Source organism: Pavona decussata, unplaced genomic scaffold (genome assembly GCF_977016875.1).
Source record: "Pavona decussata unplaced genomic scaffold, jaPavDecu1.1 SCAFFOLD_115, whole genome shotgun sequence".
NCBI classification, from domain to species: domain Eukaryota; kingdom Metazoa; phylum Cnidaria; class Anthozoa; order Scleractinia; family Agariciidae; genus Pavona; species Pavona decussata.
This window is the reverse complement of record NW_028145529.1, coordinates 1,211,348-1,234,347: the sequence shown is the minus strand read 5'-3', so window position 1 is coordinate 1,234,347 and position 23,000 is coordinate 1,211,348. Positions and strand designations below refer to the sequence as shown.

At 39.2% G+C, this 23,000-nt stretch overlaps 5 protein-coding genes across 5 annotated transcripts in view; 3 read left to right on the top strand and 2 right to left on the bottom strand.

Annotated features, from left to right (window-relative positions):
* LOC146469938 (histamine N-methyltransferase-like) overlaps positions 1–13,747 on the bottom strand; it is a 68,406-nt gene extending 54,659 nt beyond the window's left edge. The window contains exon 1 of the mRNA XM_085122777.1: positions 13,604–13,747. The gene's annotated coding sequence lies outside the window, so the exon portion shown is untranslated. The remainder of the gene's footprint in view (positions 1–13,603) is intronic.
* LOC146469937 (uncharacterized) overlaps positions 1–23,000 on the top strand; it is a 57,142-nt gene that overhangs the window by 23,947 nt on the left and 10,195 nt on the right. The window contains exons 6-14 of the mRNA XM_085122765.1: positions 13,851–14,017; positions 14,501–14,564; positions 15,389–15,453; positions 16,415–16,478; positions 17,928–18,025; positions 19,022–19,221; positions 19,906–19,988; positions 20,458–20,544; positions 21,332–21,418. Coding sequence (XP_084978891.1) covers positions 13,851–14,017; positions 14,501–14,564; positions 15,389–15,453; positions 16,415–16,478; positions 17,928–18,025; positions 19,022–19,221; positions 19,906–19,988; positions 20,458–20,544; positions 21,332–21,418 — 915 coding nt within the window. The remainder of the gene's footprint in view (positions 1–13,850; positions 14,018–14,500; positions 14,565–15,388; positions 15,454–16,414; positions 16,479–17,927; positions 18,026–19,021; positions 19,222–19,905; positions 19,989–20,457; positions 20,545–21,331; positions 21,419–23,000) is intronic.
* On the top strand, positions 1,629–4,154 carry LOC146469941 (uncharacterized). The gene has a single exon (XM_085122767.1). The coding sequence runs from the start codon at positions 1,908–1,910 to the stop codon at positions 4,152–4,154; it is 2,247 nt and encodes a 748-aa protein (XP_084978893.1). The 5' UTR covers positions 1,629–1,907.
* Positions 4,198–10,075, top strand: LOC146469940 (tetratricopeptide repeat protein 28-like). Its single transcript, XM_085122762.1, has 2 exons — positions 4,198–5,115; positions 6,856–10,075. Exon 1 carries the CDS (start codon positions 4,198–4,200, stop codon positions 5,107–5,109), a length of 912 nt encoding a protein of 303 aa, XP_084978888.1. The 3' UTR covers positions 5,110–5,115; positions 6,856–10,075.
* LOC146469939 (histamine N-methyltransferase-like) lies at positions 12,035–13,104 on the bottom strand. The gene has a single exon (XM_085122776.1). The coding sequence runs from the start codon at positions 13,046–13,048 to the stop codon at positions 12,131–12,133; it is 918 nt and encodes a 305-aa protein (XP_084978902.1). The 5' UTR covers positions 13,049–13,104; the 3' UTR covers positions 12,035–12,130.

Below are 23,000 nucleotides of genomic sequence, written 5' to 3'. Positions count from 1 at the left end.
GATGTCGTAGTACTGGCATTTTTCTTGCATTATTACTTTCAATCACGTAGCATTCTTGGACATTCACAGGGATATATTTTCTCTATGCCACAAGATAACAATTAAATGGGTGTCTGGTAAAAAGCCCCAGGTGACTTCTGATAGACTGCTAGACATATTCCCTTGTGTTGGCTTTGTAACGAAAAGAGAATATGGCAGGGGATCCTGATTCTCTTAGGCATTTTTTCCATGCACCCCTTCAATTTAAAACTGTAAGCTTAGCTTTCAGACAGTTTTGGTGCAACATAGATGCTAATGGAGGCTAATGGTACAAAAAACACATGACTGTCACAGAGGAAACTGAGCCTTCATATACCAATTTTACAGGTTTTCCACATGATGATAAGTAGTTACAAGTGCATATAACACAATAAAAATTTGTTGAAACAAAGCCCAGGCTAAACATTGAAACAATAAAGTATAATAATACTGACTTTTTGTTTCAGTCATATGGTAGTACAGATGGGCAAAGATTCATGACAGCACAATATCGGCACAATATCCCCTCGCTTTGGCCATGATATTAAGAATGACAGGCGCACATCTCATGCTTCCATCCACGTATTAAAGACACGCGACACAGTCGTTAGGAAGATTTCAAACCTGTACGCCAGGTCTGGATTTGGCATATTCAGTCTCAGTTTAATTAACACCATTACAAATTCCTAGAAAGGGGAAAGTGTTTTGTCTTCCTGGTCACATAAGGGGAAACAAAGTGGAATGTTGTTATAAGTAAATCAAAGTCAGGTAATCCTGTGTAAAATCTAGTTTTATCATAACAATCTTTTAAGTATTCTTTCGTAAACGGCTGTATTTTTGTTGCACATAGCAAGTATTGAAATTCTGTTGTTTAGGTCGCCGCATCGACAGTTTCCTTAGTCATTTCAGACACAAAGGTCTGCCTTTCTCCTTTAACAGGAATTGTCTTTTTGTTGGTATCTTCAACTTTTTCGCCCGCAAAATCCATCTCCATCTCCATCTCACCAATCTCTAAATCCTCGCCGCTGCCATCATGTAACTGGCCACTTTCCTGTATTGAACATGTATCTTCGATCTCTCAAAAGATGCTTTATACAGTGTCCCCTGGCTCATTCAACTTCTTGACCTTTTCTGATATTTCTTGTTGCTTTCTTCCGTCGCTCAGCTCTGTCAGCATCAAGTTGAGGATCAACTTGCCGCAGTTTCTTTGTGTGTCCGAGATGTAATGTCAGGACCCAGTCAACATCAAATTGATCCCAGCGTTTGGCAGCCTGGCCAGACACAAAATGCCTTTAACAAACCTCTCACTTTCAAGCTTATCTTCTGTTAGGTCATCGTGACTAATGGTAGAAGGCCACACTCGCCTTCTTCTGGTCGTTAACTCCTCAGTCATCTCACCTTCGTTCTTTTCGATTTTCGAAACGTGACTAAATCTCACAGGATCCTTTTTCTTTAAACTTTTTCCAGTCTTGTTACCATAGCCAACAATAATGATGCACAGAACCATAAAAATATCAAACAATATCGGTTGATATTTTGATACATAAAGCGATAAATACAAAAAAAGCCAGCTGGCGCTTTCTTTCGTGGGACACCAATATGGCAGATGGTAAATTTGCAAGGAAAGTCACGTAAATGAAAACACTCTATAACGGTTCCCCATGCAAATTCTCTATAATTCACGGCTCTCCCATCACACTTAAAAATCTAAAGTTACAACCTACATTGCTTGAGACATCCTTTAACAGATTGTCATAATGGATCTGTTCAATGCATATTTCTTCATTCAGTTATCAACCAATGGTTTTCTTGACAGATCTATACATTTCCTTTAAACGAGGTCTCTACTTGACAAAAGGACAGCACAGCACCGGAAATAAATCGTCCAAATGGCCAAAAAAAAGGACAACGTTTTAGAGCAACTACAGATGGTTCTGCGCCTTGCCAAGGAAGTGAGTGACCGTTCAAGAGAAGGACGTGCCTATTGCTCTCTCGGCAATGCTTCTCAATCACTTGGTGACTTCCACCAAGCCATAGAGTACCATCAGAAACATTTGCAGATTTCCAAGGAAGTGGGTGACCGGGCAGGAGAAGGAGGTGCCTATGGCAATCTCGGCAATGCTTATGATTCACTTGGTGACTTCCAAAAAGCCATGGAGTACCATCAGAAAGATTTGCAGATTTCCAAGGAAGTGGGTGACCGGGCACGAGAAGGACGTGCCTATGGCAATCTCGGCAATGCTTATCGATCACTTGGTGACTTCCAAAAAGCCATAGAGTACCATCAGAAACATTTGCAGATTTCCAAGGAAGTGGGTGACCGGGCAGGAGAAGGAGGTGCCTATGGCAATCTCGGCAATGCTTATGATTCACTTGGTGACTTCCAAAAAGCCATAGAGTACCATCAGAAAGATTTGCAGATTTCCAAGGAAGTGGGTGACCGGGCAGGAGAAGGACGTGCCTATGGCAATCTCGGCAATGCTTATCAATCACTTGGTGACTTCCAACAAGCCATAGAGTACCATCAGAAACATTTGCAGATTTCCAAGGAAGTGGGTGACCGGGCAGCAGAAGGACGTGCCTATGGCAATCTCGGCAATGCTTATCAATCACTTGGTGACTTCCAACAAGCCATAGAGTACCATCAGAAATGTTTGCAGATTTCCAAGGAAGTGGGTGACTGGGCAGGAGAAGGAGGTGCTTATGGCAATCTCGGCATTGCTTATGATTCACTTGGTGACTTTCAACAAGCCATAGAGTACCATCAGAAACGTTTGCAGATTTCCAAGGAAGTGGGTGACCGGGCAGGAGAAGGAGGTGCCTATGGCAATCTCGGCATTGCTTATCGATCACTTGGTGACTTCCAAAAAGCCATAGAGTACCATCAGAAAGATTTGCAGATTTCCAAGGAAGTGGGTGACCGGGCAGCAGAAGGACGTGCCTATGGCAATCTCGGCAATGCTTGTCAATCACTTGGTGACTTCCAAAAAGCCATAGAGTACCATCAGAAAGATTTGCAGATTTCCAAGGAAGTGGGTGACCGGGCAGGAGAAGGACGTGCCTATGGCAATCTCGGCATTGCTTATCGATCACTTGGTGACTTCCAAAAAGCCATAGAGTACCATCAGAAACATTTGCAGATTTCCAAGGAAGTGGGTGACCGGGCAGGAGAAGGAGGTGCCTATGGCAATCTCGGCAATGCTTATCAATCACTTGGTGACTTCCAACAAGCCATAGAGTACCATCAGAAACGTTTGCAGATTTCCAAGGAAGTGGGTGACCGAGCAGGAGAAGGACGTGCCTATGGCAATCTCGGCAATGCTTATGATTCACTTGGTGACTTCCAACAAGCCATAGAGTACCATCAGAAAGATTTGCAGATTTCCAAGGAAGTGGGTGACCGGGCAGGAGAAGGACGTGCCTATGGCAATCTCGGCAATGCTTATCGATCACTTGGTGACTTCCAACAAGCCATAGAGTACCATCAGAAACGTTTGCAGATTTCCAAGGAAGTGGGTGACCGGGCAGGAGAAGGACGTGCCTATGGCAATCTCGGCAATGCTTATCAATCACTTAGTGACTTCCAACAAGCCATAGAGTACCATCAGAAAGATTTGCAGATTTCCAAGGAAGTGGGCGATAAAAATGGCGAGGCAATTTCACATTATTCTTTGGGTCTGAATTTCCAGTGTTTGGGCTCTTTAAGTGAGGCTGTGGATAGTTACCAGTCGAGCGTGAAAGTTTTTGATACTGTAAGGGCTCTTATTCAGTCTGAAGATTCATTGAAAAGAAGCTTCCGCGAGTTGCATCAGAAGGTTTACACTGCACTGTGGAGAGGTTTATTAAAAATGGGAAAGAATGATGAGGCTCTGTTTGCTGCTGAGCAAGGACGAGCACAAGCTTTGGGTGATACATTAACTATGCAATATGGCTTAACGGCACTGCCGCCACCTTCACATGACGCTAAAGAATCAATCTCCCACATCTCACGAGAGTTATCTACACAAACAGCTTTTCTGGCAATTGACGAAAGCAAAAGCAATATTTGGGTCCTTGGAAGAGGAAATAACGTTGTATTTAGACAAAGGAAAATAGAGGGTCGATCCCGTCTGCGTTTTACTGGAAACAGCTTTTGAAAAGATTGGAGCTGGTGTTGGTGTTCGATGTGAGAATCGCACAATGGATGAGCTAACTGGTGCCCCTCCATCCACCAGAGAAGCGGAAACAACAGCAAGGGAATCATCACCCTACACCAACAACGCTTTACAGCCATTGTATGATGTTATTATTAGTCCCATTGCAGATTTACTTCATGGTGAAGAGTTGGTTATCGTCCCTGATGGTCCGTTGTGCTTGGCACCGTGGGCCGCACTAAGTGAATGTTACAGGATTCGCACTGTCCCATCACTCACAAGTTTGAAGCTGATCACAAGTTTGCCTGAGGACTACCACAGTAAGTCTGGTGCGCTATTAGTGGGAGATCCATGTGTAAAAGGAGTTCTAGCGTTATCACAGTTACCATACGCCAAACAAGAAGTAGAAATGATTGGAGAAATCCTTAACACTTCACCGCTTACTGGAAAAGAGGCAACCAAAGCGGAAGTGTTGACACGAATGACGTCAGTTGGTTTGGTTCACATTGCTGCCCACGGGCGAAAGGAAACTGGCGAAATTGCTTTGGCTCCAAACCCTGGCTGGACATCCAAATTCCCTGAGGAAAAAGATTTCATGCTGAAAATGTCAGATGTACAAGCAGTTCGCCTCCGAGCTAGCCTTGTGGTACTAAGTTGCTGTCATAGTGGTCGCGGAGAAATCTTAAAGTCTGAAGGTGTGGTCGGTTTGGCACGGGCCTTCTTGTGCGCTGGGGCTCGTTCTGTCTTAGTGTCACTCTGGGCAATTGATGACGAGGCTACCATGGAGTTCATGAAGGGTTTCTATCAACACCTGAGGGAAGGTAAAAGCTCCAGTGTAGCTCTGCACCAGGCTATGAAATTGCTGCGAGACTCAGAAAAGTTCTCTGCGATGAAACACTGGGCTCCATTTGTACTGATTGGGGATAGCGTCAAGCTTCAATTTGATAGCAAGAAATAAAAAGAGGTAAGTAAAAAAGTTTGATTGATTGAAACTTCAATATTTATCTCTTGGTTGTGCAACCACGACTTCTGGTGAACACCTTGCGCCACGTCAGCACATTTCAAGGGATCTGTAAACGAAAATTAGTATCTTTAACTGAACCTGAGTTGCGTCCCAGTTTTTAGCTGTATTTTAGTTTTATTTTAATGTATTTTTAACGTTTATTTTAGAGGACCCTCCTGAAAAGCACCGTCAGGTGATTGGAGGCCAACTCTTTAAGTATTATTATTATTATTATTATTATTATTATTATTATTATTATTATTATTACCATTATTGTTATTATTTTTACTGGTGCCTTTTAGAGAGGCATTCAGTTCTACATCACAAACGCACTTTAAACAAAATGATAAAAATGCTGACAATTCACGCAATCTATGAACAAGAACTCTCATTTCGGAACGCAAAATCGTGTCACAACTGAAGCCAAGCTAAAACAGCCAGAACAGAAAGAAAGTTTTTCTGGGGCTGGTGCTGGAATCCACCGGTAAGTAAATTAATTTCATTGCTGCCAAAATGCAGACGACCTAGAAATCTCAGCAACAGCGTTTAAGATCGATGCCAAAGAAATGAGGAAATTCATAATGGTCATTTAAAATTTCGCGTGGTTTGGTTGATGCCTGACAGATCGTTTTTCCCAGAAGAGGAACGTCGCTAATCTTCGGTGTTTTCCATGGACAGTTTGGAATAATTGTTATGAGAAGGTTGATGGAACACGTTTTTGATCAGAATAAAGTATGAAGATGTGACGCGTTTACGGCTCGAAGTCCTAAAACTGTTTGCTTTGCGAGGATTCCGAGCTCCGCAAGATTTAAAACAACTGTTAGGGTAGGTTAGGAATTATCGATTGAAGTCTATTACTAAGACCATTTTTTGACCACAAGGTTTATTTGCAGGGAGATCAATGATGAAATGTTAATTGAAAATTGTTGGTAAATTGCAAAAACAATCGGTTGTTTGCACTCTATCTGGAAAATAAGTACCTAAAAATGTATGCGACCTGTTTGCATGGTTTGCTAAATGAGCAAGGCAATGATATATTTAATATTAGCTGTCAGTTGCTGCACTAAGACCTTTTCCCCCAGGTAAAAACAGGTTTCCACAGGCAGTTTACCCTCGAAAACTTTACCAAAGAAATCCATATACCTAGGTACATTCGGTTTTATATGGTTCAAAGGGTTTCACAAATGTTCATTTTCCACTTTATGATTTTCCCACTGAATTACTGAAAAAAAATCGACCATAGAGGAGCTACGTTTGTGCTTTTTTCTCCCGGTTAAATTTTTACCGTGTTGCGGTGTCGTTTGTCTCTCTCGCACCCGACAATTGTCTGGCTAAAACGATTAAGGAGGCGAGGAAACTGTTTTGATTTGATCCCTAATTGTTAGGTTGTTTTACGTCAAAATGCGACATCAGGCAGACCAATGATAAAAAAACCTTTCAAATTATGAGAAAGACGTTTCAATTCATTCGTCTAATCATTGTCACGGTGTCAAACGTTATTTTCCCGCCTCTGTTTGTTCAAACAGGTATCCGTTTTACGACGACTCGCTTTTTTCACCTTTTTATTCGCCCTAGTTGATTACATGGCAGAATTTAACCCAAAATGAAATGTTACAGAACATGTCCTTAAGTAGCTATTCACCACTTGTGTAAAATTCGTTTCGTAATAGATTACCTCACAGGGTTTTCTCTTTTCTGCAGGGCGTGTAGCATCAACTTGATCAAGACATGACCCATCAACGAGTAGTAAACAAACCATAACTCTGAATTATTTTCACATCCTTGTTAAGCAAGTATTATATAATCTAATTTTTTTGCTTTTTTTAATCCACATTTTCCCAGAGAACATAAATCAAAACATCAAAAGGAAAACCAAATTTCATTTGTAAACTAAGCCGTCCCCTTTTATCGTGGAGCTTCTTGTTTGTAATGATTAAACAGATTTTTTTTCCGGTAACTCTCAGCCCTTAAAAAGGTTAAACAGATTTAAAATTTAGAAATTTTTGTCGTTAATATTCCTTTTTTTTTCTGATAATGAGATCTAGTAATGTCCTACCGTAGATCGTATCACAGCTTAAAGAGCCAAGTTTTCTTCGTTAGCTGAGATTAAGTAAATGGTCTTTTAAAAAACAAACGTGCCCGTCAATACGTACCCTGATTCTCAGACGGTCCAGGTCGCTCGCGGCCACATACCCCCTCCCTTCCCCTACAGCAGCAACTGTCAAGAGATATTTTGAAAACAAAAATTGAGTATACGACGACACAGCACCTTTATTTTTTAGCGAAATAAAGCGTTAGAATTCGTTTACACTGCAAATAATACTTTAAACAGTAAATGCTACGACAATCCAAGGAAGGGAAGGGAGAGAGTGTGCGGCCGAAAGCGACCTGGACCGTCTGAGAATCAGGCTAGTCAATACTTAGAAAGCGTTTATAGGCCTAAATGATTTGAAGGACTGACCCTATTAGCCAAAGGGCATTTTTAATCAGCCAATGTTTTAACTACTACATCTAGTCTTTCAGGGCCAGAGCTACAATAAGACGAAATAATGGCTGTAATTTTGAACCTGAATATAGGTTGTTAATGGTTAACTAGCATATACGAGCTAAGTGTTTATAAAGTATTTACAAAACCTTATCAGATTGTATTCATGGACTGTATACCGAAGGTTAATGTTTATTGCGTCGGTTGAAACCGCCTGGTGATAAATATTTATTCGATTCGTTTATTTTGCTATTAACCAAAAAAAATAAATAACATTAGACGACACACAATATTCTTACTATTACAATGTTCATACTTAACTATTTACAATATTAAAAGGGTTAAAGGCTAGGAAGCCTATATAGAAGCCGGGGGCTTATTAACTATAGGCTTCCTAGAACTATAGAATAAACCATGGAAGTTAAGGGTACTGATTGAAAATTCCAATTATTTTTTTTTTAAAAGAAGGGAAAAAGAAAGAAAGAAAAAAAAAAAAGAAAAGGTAAAGAAAAGGTGTGTAGCTTAACAAAGTGAGGAAAGCTTCCTCACTTTTTGTCGGATGCACTGTTGCTGGGTTGGTTTATTTACACGTAAAGTGAAGTCTGGCGCGTGGCTCTCTACAACGTGAGATCCTGGAGCACAAGGTATCATATCAGTGTATTTGAGCGTTTTGTGTTCATTTGGATTCAAAAGGTTCGTTTTGAAGCCTTTAAAATATTGTGCACTCTTCACGCATGTGTTTCAAAATGAGAAATCACGTGGGATTACAACTAATCATCAAAAATACAAATCATTTAACTTTACCGATTTCCATATCTCAAAATCACCTCAAGAGAATATCGTTAGATTTTTATTCGTTTAAAGCTAGCTGTTGTAGTCAAAAGCATTTCCTATATAATTTATATATCTTGTAGAGATCTATATACATCTTGTAACAACGGAACAGTGTCTCGTGTGTTACTCACAAACATTTAAATAAATTGACTAAAAGTCCAAGTTTGTCCCAGAAGTTCAACGTGAAATTAAAGCATCCCCACCTGATAATTATTATTATAACAACAGCAACTGTCAACATCGATTTTTGAAAACAAAAATTGAGTATACCACGACACTGTTCCTTTATTTTTAGCGAAATTAAGCATTTGAATTCGTGAACACCGCAAATAATCCTTAAAACAGTAAATGCTACGACAATCCAAGAGTACGGTCGCCTTCCACGCTAGTCGTCGCGTATCAAACAAAAATGGAGAAAACAAAACAGAAAAAAAGATGACATCAAAGGACAATCTGATATCAGTTTAAATCTGGAAAGTCAAGATTCACAGATGTATTGGATGTATCTCCAGTTGAATGATGAATAAAGGTGCGTGTTCTTTACAAAAAACCTAGAACTGTGTTCTGAGAAAAACCAGAAACTGTGAAAGCTTGGAGTCAAGTGTTATATTCCTGGTCAGCTTTACACAAACATTGAGAAGCGAGATTCAAGACATGTGTTGATTCTGCAAGCTAGTACATCACAGAAAAAATTACTCTGAACTGGAGTTTGTTGGAAATATCAGAAGACTGAGAAATTTCACAAGGCTGACTTCTGCAAACTAAGTACTCAGTAGATTAATTAAAAATATAATGCTCTAAAGTTAAGTTGTAGTTAAGTTAATTCAGATTTATTTACATGTACAGTGCATTTACCATTTGTCAAGTCTAGTTTGGCCGGACCGGGCATTTCGCATGTATTGCGGTTACACTAGCAACTTTTACTTCAGCCGAACGGTGGTGTCGTTGATTCTTTTACAGCCATTTTTAAAGTTACGTGCACGTGCCATCTTTCGACATGCCATGTAACCAGGCCTAAGTTTTAAATGTTAACACAACTGATTTTTTTATACAGTTGAACTCGACTGTGGTGGACTGACGTGGGAAAATGTCAAGAAGTCAATCCTAGGTCAATAAACTGACGGTTTTGAAATTGAGTGCCTTGCAAACAAAACAGTCGAATTCTACCGGAAGTTACGGAATAGAGCCGATCGAAAGCGGTCAAATATTTGGAAGAGAGCCGTGCAAATTTAACAGGTTAACACATTTATCAGCCATTTTAGGTCAGTAGTTGTGGTTAATTTGTCGTTTCTTTTGCCAATAAGTGTAAACTTTTCCGGCTTGATAGTTAAACGGTCTTTCAGCTGTTTATCTAGCATGTCGTAAGATAGTCGATATTCTCTGCTATGCACTTAACTCTGAAAGTGGCTATAATTCATATGGTAAGAACAGTTACTAGGTCACGGCTATTACCGGCGTTTTACTTTACATGCTTGGCAAAACAAGACGCGACAAATGGTGGACACCATTAGCTGAGTTCAATGCAACTAGGTGGCCGTACATGTAGCAATAGTTATTGGCGAAGATTGACAGCAAGTAATTAAATATTAACTTTTGTAACAACTTCTCTGTATACTTGCTAACTAACGTTTCACCCCCCCCCCCCCCCAAAAAAAAAAAAAAACACTTCAAAGTCCCTGTGTCACAGTACGGGTTGTAATCTTCAGAAATCTTGCTAACAAGGACTTGAAATTTCAAATACTATATATATATATATATTTCCTTTTTCTTTGGTAATCACAGCATATGTGCTATAAAAAGGCGATTTTCAAACACCATCAAGGAGCATTGTGGCGAGTTGTGAACCGAAACCCGATGGGTTAGGCTTCCTTTTAGGCTAGGGGAAAAGAAACAGTTCTCTTTATATACCCCCATGCACGCTAAAAATTCGAGATCGATCTTTCACCACTGTCGAGTTCTACATGGCAACAACGGGGCTCCACTTTTTAAGGTGCTATTTATCGTCATCTCCTTTTACAGCTCACCAGTTTATTTTTTGCGAGTCTGATTGGTTTAAAATTATCACGTGACGTGATAGTGGTCTTGCGCGATTGGGAAATACCCGGGATGGATTGAACTCTTCACACGTGTAGATTCTATTCAACGACTGTAAACCTTTTACAATACAAAACTATCTCGACAAATCTCGACGCGTCTCGAGTCAAGTTCCATGACAGAGTGTTCCAGTTCAACCACGGCGAATGACATAACACGTGATAATTGTCAGAATGTACATAATGTAACACAACTCGAAATGTCGCTAACAACATGTATTTGTCCTTTTTGTTTCAACCTTGCAGATGAAGGCTAGATATCATTTGATGAATATAAAAGTTTCACGAGAAACTACGACCCGATAGTCACTCAGCAATAGTGTTTACTAGGGTCAGCTTGACGCAACAAGTCAAAACTGTTAGCAACGATCCCAGTTGCCCCGACTGCTTGCAACAAATGAAAAAAACGTCTACTCTCTCAATATTGATGAGAGTGGAGTATAATTTATGAAATACATGAACTGCGGATAAAGGAATGAATAAGTGGATGACCAAAGTAGTTATGTACGCATTTCAAGTAGTTACCGTAAGAAAGCCTGACAAAAAACATTCTTTAGGCTTTAAGCTATTTTTCAGGCTTTCTTTTCGCGCCTACTTCAGTCTCGTACAAAACTGAGATGGTTATTCCCTTATCCATTCTCTCAATATTTTTAGCACTTTTGGTGTTGAAAACTCGCATTTCAGGTTTGGAGGTTTGTTAGACATAAGTTGACTTCTATCACACCATCAAGTCTCACACACTTTGCACGTGACTTTACGTCCGCTGCCCAAAATGATGTCGGCTAACAACAAAACGACTTCACCCTTTTTCTTGGAAAGAAAATATGAGAGGTCTTATTTAAACATGGAACACTGTACAAGGACAAAAAGACGACCAGAATATGAAATCAATTACCGATAAACAGAGATTTAAACTAAAATTTCGTCTGCATAGAGTTTTTTATCGGGATAGCCCTAGTTTGTACCGTTTTTGAAGTTGGTAGTTTAATGTGCAAAAAGGCCTTTCAATGGGCCACGCTAGCAAACTACAACCATCGTGAAAAGTGTCGAGGGTTTCAATTTCCTACTTTATTTTTGGTTTTCCCTCCCTCACCCAATTTTCAATGTTGAGTTTTAAATGATTTCACTCATACGAGACTGCCAAGTAAAATTAAGTTACTTGGTTCAATGGGTTGGGGGACGAAGGGAAACATGTTTTCTGTTAGCCTTGACGATGGTGTGTTCCGCATAAACTGGAACATCCCAAAATGCTAATACCTCAGATGACTCATAGACTGGTTTGGGCACTGCACACGAGTACCAGGGAGGGACTGAATCAATCAGCCTCACATCCCTCGTTATCACTATTTTTTTTCACTATTATTATTATCATTATTATTATCATTATCATTATTATTATTATTATTATTATTATTATTATTATTATTATTATTACTATTATTATTATTATTATTATTATTATTATTATTATTATTATTATTTGATGACTGTCATGTTCCCAGTGGCATTATAAGCATACAATATAATAATTATTTGCATTTTTCTGCACCTGATAATCAGATGTTTAAATTCCTTTAAAAATGATGACTGTTCTAGTTTGGAAAGAAATCCTCTTTTTCCCATTACCATCATCAATGCATTCATTTTCCCAGAAGTTGAGAATTTTTTGTAAATTTTCTTGGCTTGTAGATAGGCTTACATTTACACACTGTGTCAGAAAATCCAACAAAAGATTTCCCTGCTCAGAAGAGCAATCAAAAATTGCAGTTAGGTCACCAGTTATGCTCTCACCCGAACACTCCACATATTTCCAACCATTCTTTTTAGCCACATCTCTAACTTCTTTGTTGCTGTAGTAAGCTCCAGGACTCCAAACCAAACCTTGTGAAGAAAATGTACTTCCATATCTTACATAGGGGCTGTTTACATTTTGAGTAAAGGAGAAAATTACTCCTTTAGCGCCAAGCTCTTCCTCGTAGCAATGCTTGAGTGCTGATTCAACATTTACGTAATAAATGCTGTGTAGAAAGTGTATCACATCGAATTTCACCTCGTCTTTCTTTTTCTGTTCCACGTACTCTTGGTAAGTCATGGGGCACCAATCAAATTCAATGTCAGCTCTCATCTTGAAACTCTCAGGCAAATCTTTCGCTTTAGCACAAAAGGCGTCCAACTTCATTTTGTCTGGCTCTACAGCACGTACAAAGAATAGAGGTTTGCCGGCTTTACCTTGATCAGCTTTGCTCAGCATTTCAATGAAAGGCAAATCGTTGTAGCCTTCTCCACTTCCAACACTGAGAATACAAAATGGCGGCGAATGGTTCTCGAGAAGAAAGCTTATTAAAGGTACAACGTGCTCCTCAATGCACTTTAAAGTCACATTTATAGGTTCCAGTGACGAAATAAAACTGATGAGAGATTTTGAATAGGCTTCTGCATTAGAAATAAGGGGACGACCCACAAGTTCACGCTGTTCAGCCATGCTCGGCACGTAACAACCCCGTGTTGCGTGACCTTGTCCTCGTGCGTGATGTAGGGCCGGCCGCGGTAGGCGGTTGTGCAGGCCCCGGCCGGACGGGGTGTGGGGAGAGTCTACTCGATGTAGTGGGCTATGGCATCGTTCAAAAGGGTGCCTTTTTTCACCTATGTTAACACACACGTCCTAGTCCACGTCAAGTTTGGCGTTGGTATGCATTTTTGTGTTTAGCTATTTTGCCTTAGCCTGCGTGTAGACGTCTCTTGTTTCCTTTGGAAATATTAGACATCTAAGCGCAAAATATTCCAGCCCAGGGGCCAGATGCACAGTGCCCTCCTAAGATAAAATATATCCTAAGTGTTGTTTCTAAAAGAGGTCTTACTTATGTAGCGTCATGTCCTTGATAGGGATAACCACCGACGGTTCCTTTATGTTTTTCTTTTTTACATAATAAAATCTTGTTGTTGTTGTTGTTGTTGTTGTTAGACTTAGGACTCGCCCCGACCATGATCCATATCTGATAATCGCACCGCGTACTGGCGATGCATCCGAAAACATGACCTCCCCTCGCATACGCTTGTTTCGATCGTCACGCAAAACGTCCGAAAACAAAGCCGAGGAAAAATCGCCCCAGTCTCTCACGATATGAACGCCGGGAATGGCGGTCTAGTACACATGTACTTGTGTTAAAAGTTGTTGCTGTATAAATGGTGAGCTTATATGTTATTTTTGCTTTTGATGTAGCGGACGGTAAAAACAATTGTGGTCTAATAACATAATATCTCACGTTTATAACTATTTTTCCCAGTCCTCACGCCCTAGTTCCGCCGCTAAACGGCCCACTTCTGCTGCTACAAATGGCGGACGAAAATCAGTTGGCAGTTCGCTTATCAAATCTTCATCCTTGGAAAAGCCTCCTTCTGGAAAGACGAAGAACATCGCACAGGGCCTTCTAAGGAAGGAGGAAGAATACATGTTAGTTAAAAATTTCAACTTCGTTCTTTGTTGTTTTAAAGTCAAACCCAAAACATAGTTCTGTGGGACAACATGTAGATTTGAATTTTGACAGGACAGCTAGGATTTCGCCTTTGTGAACGAATGGCTCACTCATAACGGCTTCAAAATAGTTTTTGAAGGTATTAATATATCTTTGTCTGCAAAGCATTAATAGTGATATGAATGAATCTGAAAATTTGTCCTGGGGGAAATTTGAAGGACCTAATATTGTCAAAAGTTTAAATTCCTGGGGAGATGTTGAAGTTTCGAATTGATACTGGCGCATTACGTCCTTCTTCATCTAACACCTTTAGGATCCACTCAGTTTGCTGTATAATAAGAGTATTTGTAACCGTGTAAGTGGTCCTTTAGCTTCTGAATTATGCAGCTTGTGGGAGCTTTGTATAAGAAAAACTATTACCAATTGATATTGTTTTGATAAATTCTTTGCTTGCTTTCCAGGCGACTTAATGCAGAGCTGGAAGAAAGAACTGCAAGTTTAATCAAGGAGGCAGAAGAAGTCATGGTAAAACAGGAGTGCTATGTTTTCATTGTTGTTGATCCATTTTGCATGTAACAAAATTTACAAGAATAGGATGTTTATTTAATATACATATTTGCTCTCTGGAGAGTAGGGATGGCACAGTGGTACATGGTGAGAGCACTCACCTCCCACCAGTGTGGCCTGGGTTTGATTCCCAGACTCAGTATCATAAAAATTACGTGGCTTGAGTTGTGTTGGTCTCAGTCCAGTTTTCCCCGCTCTTCAAAAACTGACATATTTTACAAATTCCAGTTTGATCCTGAATCTGACGGCCACAGGTTTGTCAGTCATAACGGGCTGTTAAGAGTCACCCTTGTTAAAGAAAGTCAATTTGTTTATTTATTTTATTTACTGTTAGTTTTTGCATCTGTTCCAAAAGTAGACTGCACAGTTTTGGAGCCATATTGGGTGCAAATTATCTATAAGTACTGGTACATGTATGCTCCATGATTTTATAGTTAAATTGTACAGGGTACCCTAGTCTCTTGCAATATAATTTTCCCATTTCTTGGTTTCTGGATTGAGACTCAACTAAGTATGCAATTTCTTTAATGGAGTGACTTTGGTATTAAAGGTTGCCTAGTGGCAAAACTGTGACGTTACAGTTTCTGTTGGTAACTTAACTGTTACTTTTTTACAGTGCTCCCCATTCTGCCATATCCAACCATGCTATGCTGTTGTTAGTTGATCTCTGACTTTCATGCACATGAGTCTGATGTTTCCTCCAGTGTATCTTGTCACCTTGATCGTGACAACATGAGAAGGTTTAGTTTTGGTATTAACTGCTTTTTTGTGTAATCCTTTAGCTTGATCAGGAAGAGCTTCTTGCTAGACCTACTGTTACAGAGGTGGAATTACCAGATGACTTGGAGTATGTATTTAAAGACTTATTTAATAAGTAAACTAAAATATTATTCCCGTATTTATACAAGCTTAGTCTCTAGTGGGGGATACATGGTTGCACACTTCCCTATGATTTCTTTTGCCTATCATTCCTGGTTCCCCCCTCCCCCCAACAGGTCCCACCCTTTTTCTAGTGACTTCCACCTCTTTGCACCTTATAACAGAGTGCTGTAATATTTTTCTCAATTTCTGCCACTTCCTATCACTCTTGGATCACACTTCAGGCTCCTTCTTCTCCTAAATCCACATTTTACTATACCCCTGTAGACCCACTTGTCCAGGCACCCACCACTTCTTTCCCTTCCCATGGATACCAGCATTTAGTGTTTTGCTCAGGTTGTTTTTTCAGTCAGGTTCCCCCTGGGGTTTTAGTATTATGCAATGCTTAACAAGTACATGTTGACAGGAGATGCACAAAAAAGGAAAAAAATTAGAGGGAAGGGAGGTGTGCATGTCATGTTATTTTTTTGCTAAATTCACTGTTTGACATTCAAGTACAGTCAGATTCAAACTGAATACTAAAATACCAAATTTCACTGAGAACATAACAAGAAACAGAATTTATTTAAAATGAAAATTTCTGTTTTATTAACAACAACAACAAGACTTTATTACCCCGATTATAAAGTTATTAATACATTTAATATTTGATTTTGAAATGTTAAGGGCTTACCAGCTCCCTGAAATAACTAAGAAGCTAAAAATGTCAGGGAGCTGGTTTAAATAATGTAAATTAATTTATTAACTTTGAATTCACTTGAATGGTCACACTTTAATACTCATCTAGAAGGAAATTAATTCACCAATAAATATTGGAACTGAGGTAAAGCACGTCTAGTACTCTTTGGGATTGATCACAATCATTTTAATAGCCAAGCTCTCCCCTGCTCAGTTACAGTGTTAAGTATATGACTTTTTTTTTTTTTCAGTGATATGTTACCATCAGCAGATATTTCACAAGTCACCAAACCCTCTTCAGCAGCTAACAAACAGGTATTGATTTGTGACTTTTTTGTTATATTTATACATGCCATAAAGTACATACATTGTGTGTCTTTTATTATTAATAAACAGATTTTATTAATAATTTCAATGGAAGAAAAGAAAGAATTAATGATTGTAATATTATTATCATGGCTGTTTTGCAAATGTTTCAAAAGCAAAGACATTATTTGCCATTTACATGTACAAGTGTACCTGAGGGAAAAAGGATAGCTAAATACTTCAAACACATGTTTATTCTCCCCACTTTCTAAGAATTAATTATGGCACCACAGGTCACCAAAGCATATGTGACACAGGTTACCATGCAAGCGTGATTTAAGAGTTTGTATGGAGTTAAAGTTAAATCGAAATTTAGACAACAATTTTCCCTAAAAAAAAAAAACCCACAAAAAATATACTTAAGTCTGAAAAAGCTTACCCGTTGTGTTTTGCTGTGTTTTCAATGCGCTTCAGTGCTTCCAAACACTGTTTTGAGCGGTTTATTTCTCAGCAGCTGGTCCATGTTCATCACTGTATTATGTTAATGAAAAGGTAGGAAACTACAAGTCGAATTTCAATGAAATTTGGCCCGACATTTAAGGAGAGCACTTCGAAAATCTCGCTAAAATTTGCTTAAAACTTAAGCTCTCGCTTACCTGCCTCACCATATTGCAAGAAGGATGATGTGCGGTACCTCCTGGGTAGCTCATTTACGGAGGAGTTCATTTATTGAGACACAGGCCTTCGTTGAAAACAAAGTCCATTTCAAATCAGGTGCCATTTTTGCCGCAGACTGAGCCCTGTCCCTGGAATGTTGGAACAAACTCACGGTCAAACCTAGCACAAGTACTAAAATGTGCCCAGCCGGGGAAATCCACGGGAAGCCTTTGGCACGTAACAAACCACACACACCCCCTCCCGGCTAAGTGCAGTTCGGTACTTTTCATTAACATAATACAGTGATGCACGTGGACCAGCTGCTGAGAGATAAACCGCTCAAAACAGCGTTTGGAAGCACTGAAGAACATTGAAAACATGTAGCAAAACACACCGGGTAAGCTTTTTCAGACTTAAGTATATTTTTTGTGGGTTTTTTTTTAGGGAAAATTGTTGTCTAAATTTTGATTTAATTTTAACTCCATACAAACTCTTAAATCACGCTTGCATGGTAACCTGTGTCACATCCGCTTTGGTGACCTGTGATGGCACTGTGACAAAATTTGTAGGCAAGACAAAATTAAGGGAGTGATGTTTCTACTTGATGTGAAACCATTGCCTTTCAAACTTTATTAGCAAAATCAGTCTGTGTCAACCAAACCCATGTGAGCTTGTGGTTCATCTCAAAGTAGCAGTATTTGAGTAAAATTTGGACTTCCTAGCAAACCAATCAGAATGCCCCCTTTTGGTGATGGCCCAGTTCAGCCTTATGATAATCTCTTTTATTGTGTATTATTGTAGAGATCAGCTGCAGGCAGGGGTGGCAGCCACGTCAGACCTTTAAGTAGTGCAGCTGGTAAGCAGGGAGCAAGACCTTCGTCAAGAACAAAGACAACAAGGTGAAGACCATGTTTCCTTATATTTTTAGTCCAAAGTTTTACTCAAATGCAGTTGAAGCTCCCTCAGAAAGCAGCTTCCTGGAAAAAGTAATTAACTGAGCTATCAAGCCAAATGCAAGCTGGTCATTTTGTTAATTTGTAATATACCCGTCAAAGATAAAGTGATGTTCAGAATGCTTCCAGGACTCGCCCCACGAATATTGTGCTTGCTCAGTTTTTTGTGTTCTTGAATTTTATATTAATTATATTCTCCTTAACCATCACTTAACCATGACGGGTTTATGGATGTAAACAAATTTACAAAATGGTCAGCTCCCAGTTGGCTTGATAACTCAATTGAGCACTACACTGGTGTTGTAGAGGTCATGGGATTGAATTCCATTCAAGCCTGAATTTTTTCAGGCTTTCTTTTTGCAATTTACATATTGTGCATACATAACTGCAATGTTCATCAACTTATTCATTCTTTCATTCGCAGTTCAAAATAAAAATATATCTGTTTCATATGTTCCAAAATTAATATGCTTATCATACCCAGTGTATATTCAAGGCTGTTGTCTAAGAAAAATTTCAAGGAGCACACAGGGCCAAAAGCTGAGAAGTTAGGAGTCCAACATGTGAAGTGTTAGGTGCCCAGAGCATTGTCTGGGCGCCCCAGGCTACCGGGCTCCTGTTGTATTGGATTGGTTTCTTAAATATGATGATCACTGTTATTTAGCCTGAAGGCTGAATTTTCCTAGATTTTACAGCAAACAGCCAGTATGTTAAAAGCATTGGCTATGACTTTCACAGGCAATCTTTTTTGTAATTTAATGTGGGGACAAGAACAAAACAAATAAAATCCGCTGTGTACACAAAAAGTAGGCATGCTTGGAACATTTAAATGTCTTGATTTCTTCACTAATTTTGTCTGAAAACCATAAATCTTTGTTGTCATTGGGAAAAAGAAGTATTGTAACTATGCAACCACTCTCATTACTTCCTTTATTCTTCCAGACCTAAATCCAAGACAGCATCTGCCCCAGGGAGCGTAACACATACTCCTGTTCCTACTGATCCAACAGTGGACATGCTTCATGACAGGATTACTCTGGCAAATGCTATCAGTGCACTGGAAGATGACGCACAAGATGATAGTTACACAACAACTGTTGATGACAAAGTTTTACCTGTTGGCGCTGAGGAAATGGGATCAGGTTTGTAAAAATCTGTCACTAGATTCTTAAAAGAAGTTGTGTTGGCCAGCTTCATAATATTTTTGGTCTTGAATACAGTGTAGATGTTTCACTTGTAACACTTTGTGGTGACAATGATGAGAGTGATTCTTTTGCATCAATGCTTATGCAATACATTGTGCTTGACAGTCACTTATATCTCAGTCTGGCAAGAAAGTTAGATTTGAACACATGGTTGCTAACTTAATTGTTTTTTGGTCTCTTCTTGGCCACTATTATTTGAGGCAATAATTACTTTTGCTTCTTGATAAAGACAACCTTGAAAGCGGTACTTTTATTAAGACCCTGCACCAGTTAGAGTTCTGGGGAATGTTTTGTTGTGAATTGCCAACTCACCGCCTATATTTCTTGCATTCTGTTCAATGCTTTGAACATTATGTGGTCAACATTGTAAAAAAATAATAAATTGGCTCTTCTCATGTTAATTAATTAATTACAAAATGAATTATCTGTGAGTGTGTTTCTTATAGTGTAGCTTTTGTTACCCTCAAAATAATTAAAGAAACTCTAGGCATGGCATTGTCCAAAGACCATATAAATGATATTTTCAAGATCTGCAGCCAACTTCTTGAGGTCATGAACATTCATCAAGTTGAACGTAATCTCGGTCTGCTAATAGTCGGTATTTCATTTTGTTGTTTGTAGAGGCCACAATAAGATTTCTTAAGGCCAAACTGAGGGTTATGCAGGAAGAACTGGACAGAGTTGTGGCAGAATGCAATAAAAAGGTACACAAACCATGTGCTCCTTTTGATATTAGCATATATACATGTGCATTATATGAACTGTGTGCTCCAACCTTATCAAAGAATGTATTTTAATAAATAAATGTATTTTTCAAGTCCATTCTTGGCCTATAATTCCCCAAGTGCTCTGGCAGGAGGAAAGATCGAGGGTTAACTGGTTTCATTCAGAGAAGAATTCACTGCCTAAAGCTATGATAATTGAAGGGCTCATTGCATAAAAGACCTAATTATGTTGCATAATTTTTCAGATCGCGTTGTGTTCTTTTAGCTCAGATTCACCGGAGTGAATTGTGTGTGGCCTTGAATTCCTTCAGGAAACGTTGCTGCAATGTTTAGTTTTGTGATAAAAATGGAAATCTCATATAAATCGTAGGTTTTTATTGCAAACAAAGTGCAAAGCAGCAGGCAACACTAATACTATAACAATGATACTGGTATGTCATTTTTGTAGGACGAGAAGTTGACAACAGTGGAGAAGAAAGTGAAGGAATTGACAGACGAACAAGGCAGGTTACAGAAAACAAACCAAGGACTCCAGGTCAGGGCTACAGTACACTGTTTGATCCTTGCTTGCTGTTTGTAAATGTGACTAGTAATTTTGATGACAACATTGAGTGGCTTGACGGAACCTATACCACAGCTTACACACAGTGGTGGATCCAAAACTTCATGTTAGGGGGTGGGGCTCTGTGGCATAAAAGAGAAGTTGTGCCACAAGTAAATTCAAAATGTTTTTGAATTCAGATACTTAAGCCCACTTGGCATTGTCTTTGGCAATTAGGAGACTAGGGCCACATGGACAGCTCCCTTAGATTTGCCAGTCTTTGAGAAGATGGAGGTAGCTGGACTGTTTGCTGTCTGTATTGATAATGTCCTATTTATGCACCTGTCAATATTGAGCTCCAGGGGGGAGTGGGAGGCTGGTCAAAGGCAGGGAATCTGAACGTAGCTGACATTTTTTGACCAAAAGAATCACTAATTAAAGCATAAGCCCCCATTACAGGCAGTCAAATCCCTTGCCTATGCCTGGCCTCCCCAACTCCCCTCCCCTTTCCACCAGAGGGGATCTCTATAGTTGACAATGGATTGCCTCAGCAAACAGTAAACCCTTCCAGCCCTTGCTGTTGGTTTCTCCTGTTATGCTACATTGTACCTACCAGTACATGTGCTTGTCTTGTTTGAGGAAAGGTGTATTCACATTTTTGTGTTTGTTGAAAAACACATAGCAGTTTTTTATGTTATTATTATTATTTTTCATCAAAGTGACTTTAAAAGCTCCTTTCTTATTTCCCACCTAAGCATGTTGCCCTCTCTTGTTTATACAGTCTCAAATTGACAAGTACAAGAAGCTTTATGATGAGTGCAAACATAAGAATGAAGGATTAGAACAACAACTGGTCGCTTTGAGAAAGGTATTCAACAAGTCAGTGTTTTAAAAATGGATCTCTTGGGTCGTCATGCAATCTTCTCCCAGATTTTTGTCTTAGAGGTAAACAAAAGTTTTGAGGAATGCAACTTTGGTGATACATAATTATGTGTACCACGTACATCAATAGTATTGTTTATTGGCACAGAGCACCATTTTTGACTGCTTAAGCACAATTTTGGGAGAGTGATCATGATAACTAACTTGGCATTCAATGATAATTATGGCAATTCTATTGTTTGGTGTTTCAAGAAATATACAGTTACAAAAACTGTGTGGCAGGTTCAGGTTACCACGGTAAGACAGATTAATCAATAGTTATAGTGAAAAAAAAGTTATTTTGAAGGGTGTGATTTGATGAATGAAGTGATTAGACAGGATACCAACCTCAAAGTCAGTCTACTGCAATGGAATTTGCTCAGCGTTGACTCCTAAATCCTATCCCAAAGTAAGTGAAAAGTCAAGGAATTTAATTTTTTGCTAGCAACTGGTTTTTGTGAATGAGTTTGCTTACTTACAAAGGCAAGGTGGTTCCAAAAAGTACCTGTAAAGTTTTGACTTCTGTGGCTTTATCGCTGGCTTTATTGCCTAAGGATTTGTCATTGGTGGCCGCTGATAACTGGTTCGTGATCAGTGGATAGTTAGGGAATTTTACATTATTATGATGAGTGGGAACCCTGTTACCCTGTTACAGATTTTAAGCTAACCTGACATCCTACTCTTTTGCATCTGTTGTATGGGTTGGCATGCAATGCCCGTTTCTAGTGGAGGAAGATGATAGGTCATGATACGTTTGATTTCATTTATTGTGACTGTGTTTTGACTATCAATTATTAATTTAAGGATCTAGACTCAATTCAGAGAGACCAGAAACAAGCAGCTTCCAATAAAAATGTCACAGAAGTTAGGTAAGTGATAAAAGTGCACACAAGTGCCCATCTCTCAAACTGACCTTGGACATTCACTTAAAATTACATGAGGTGAAACTTATGTCAAACTTAGGAGGAAAAGAAGGAAAATATTTAACAGAATAATATAAGCTTTGAACCCCAGTCGTTTGCTTCATTTCTTCTATCCATAACCACTACACCAACGAGCACTAGCTGCCAACGATTTCTATTTCAATGCATTAGCATTGAACTATTGAAGTTTCTATGCTTGACTTTTTCACTTTCACTTTTGAACGTGAATTGGTTCCTGCAGGTTAAACAGGGCGTTAGAAGAAGCCGAGTAATACAAAACCGCTCTACAGAAAGCTAAGAACCAGTCAAAGGTGAGTTGTGACACGTGATCGAGCATGTGTAATGCATTCATGTCTGTCATTCCACTTGTTCCCAGGGTCTCTCCTCTTCAGAGACCCTGTAAAAGAGGTTGCTGTCATTCGCATCTTTCTGTTGATCATCAGCCCTTCTTCAGAGCGAATCGATGAAGGGCTAATGTTTGAAACATCAGCACTCAAATCTCTTGACGGTAGCCAATTAACCTTTAGCAATCAACTCTATTCCCCACCGACACAGCACCACTCTTTCTTCAGTCACTCAACTGGTGGCTCATTGGTTGTTTATTTG

Coding starts and splice junctions, on each gene's coding strand:
- LOC146469941 (XM_085122767.1), top strand. CDS start 1,908: ATGGCCAAAAAAAAGGACAACGTTTTAGAGCAACTACAGATGGTTCTG.
- LOC146469940 (XM_085122762.1), top strand. CDS start 4,198: ATGGATGAGCTAACTGGTGCCCCTCCATCCACCAGAGAAGCGGAAACA.
- LOC146469939 (XM_085122776.1), bottom strand. CDS start 13,048: ATGGCTGAACAGCGTGAACTTGTGGGTCGTCCCCTTATTTCTAATGCA.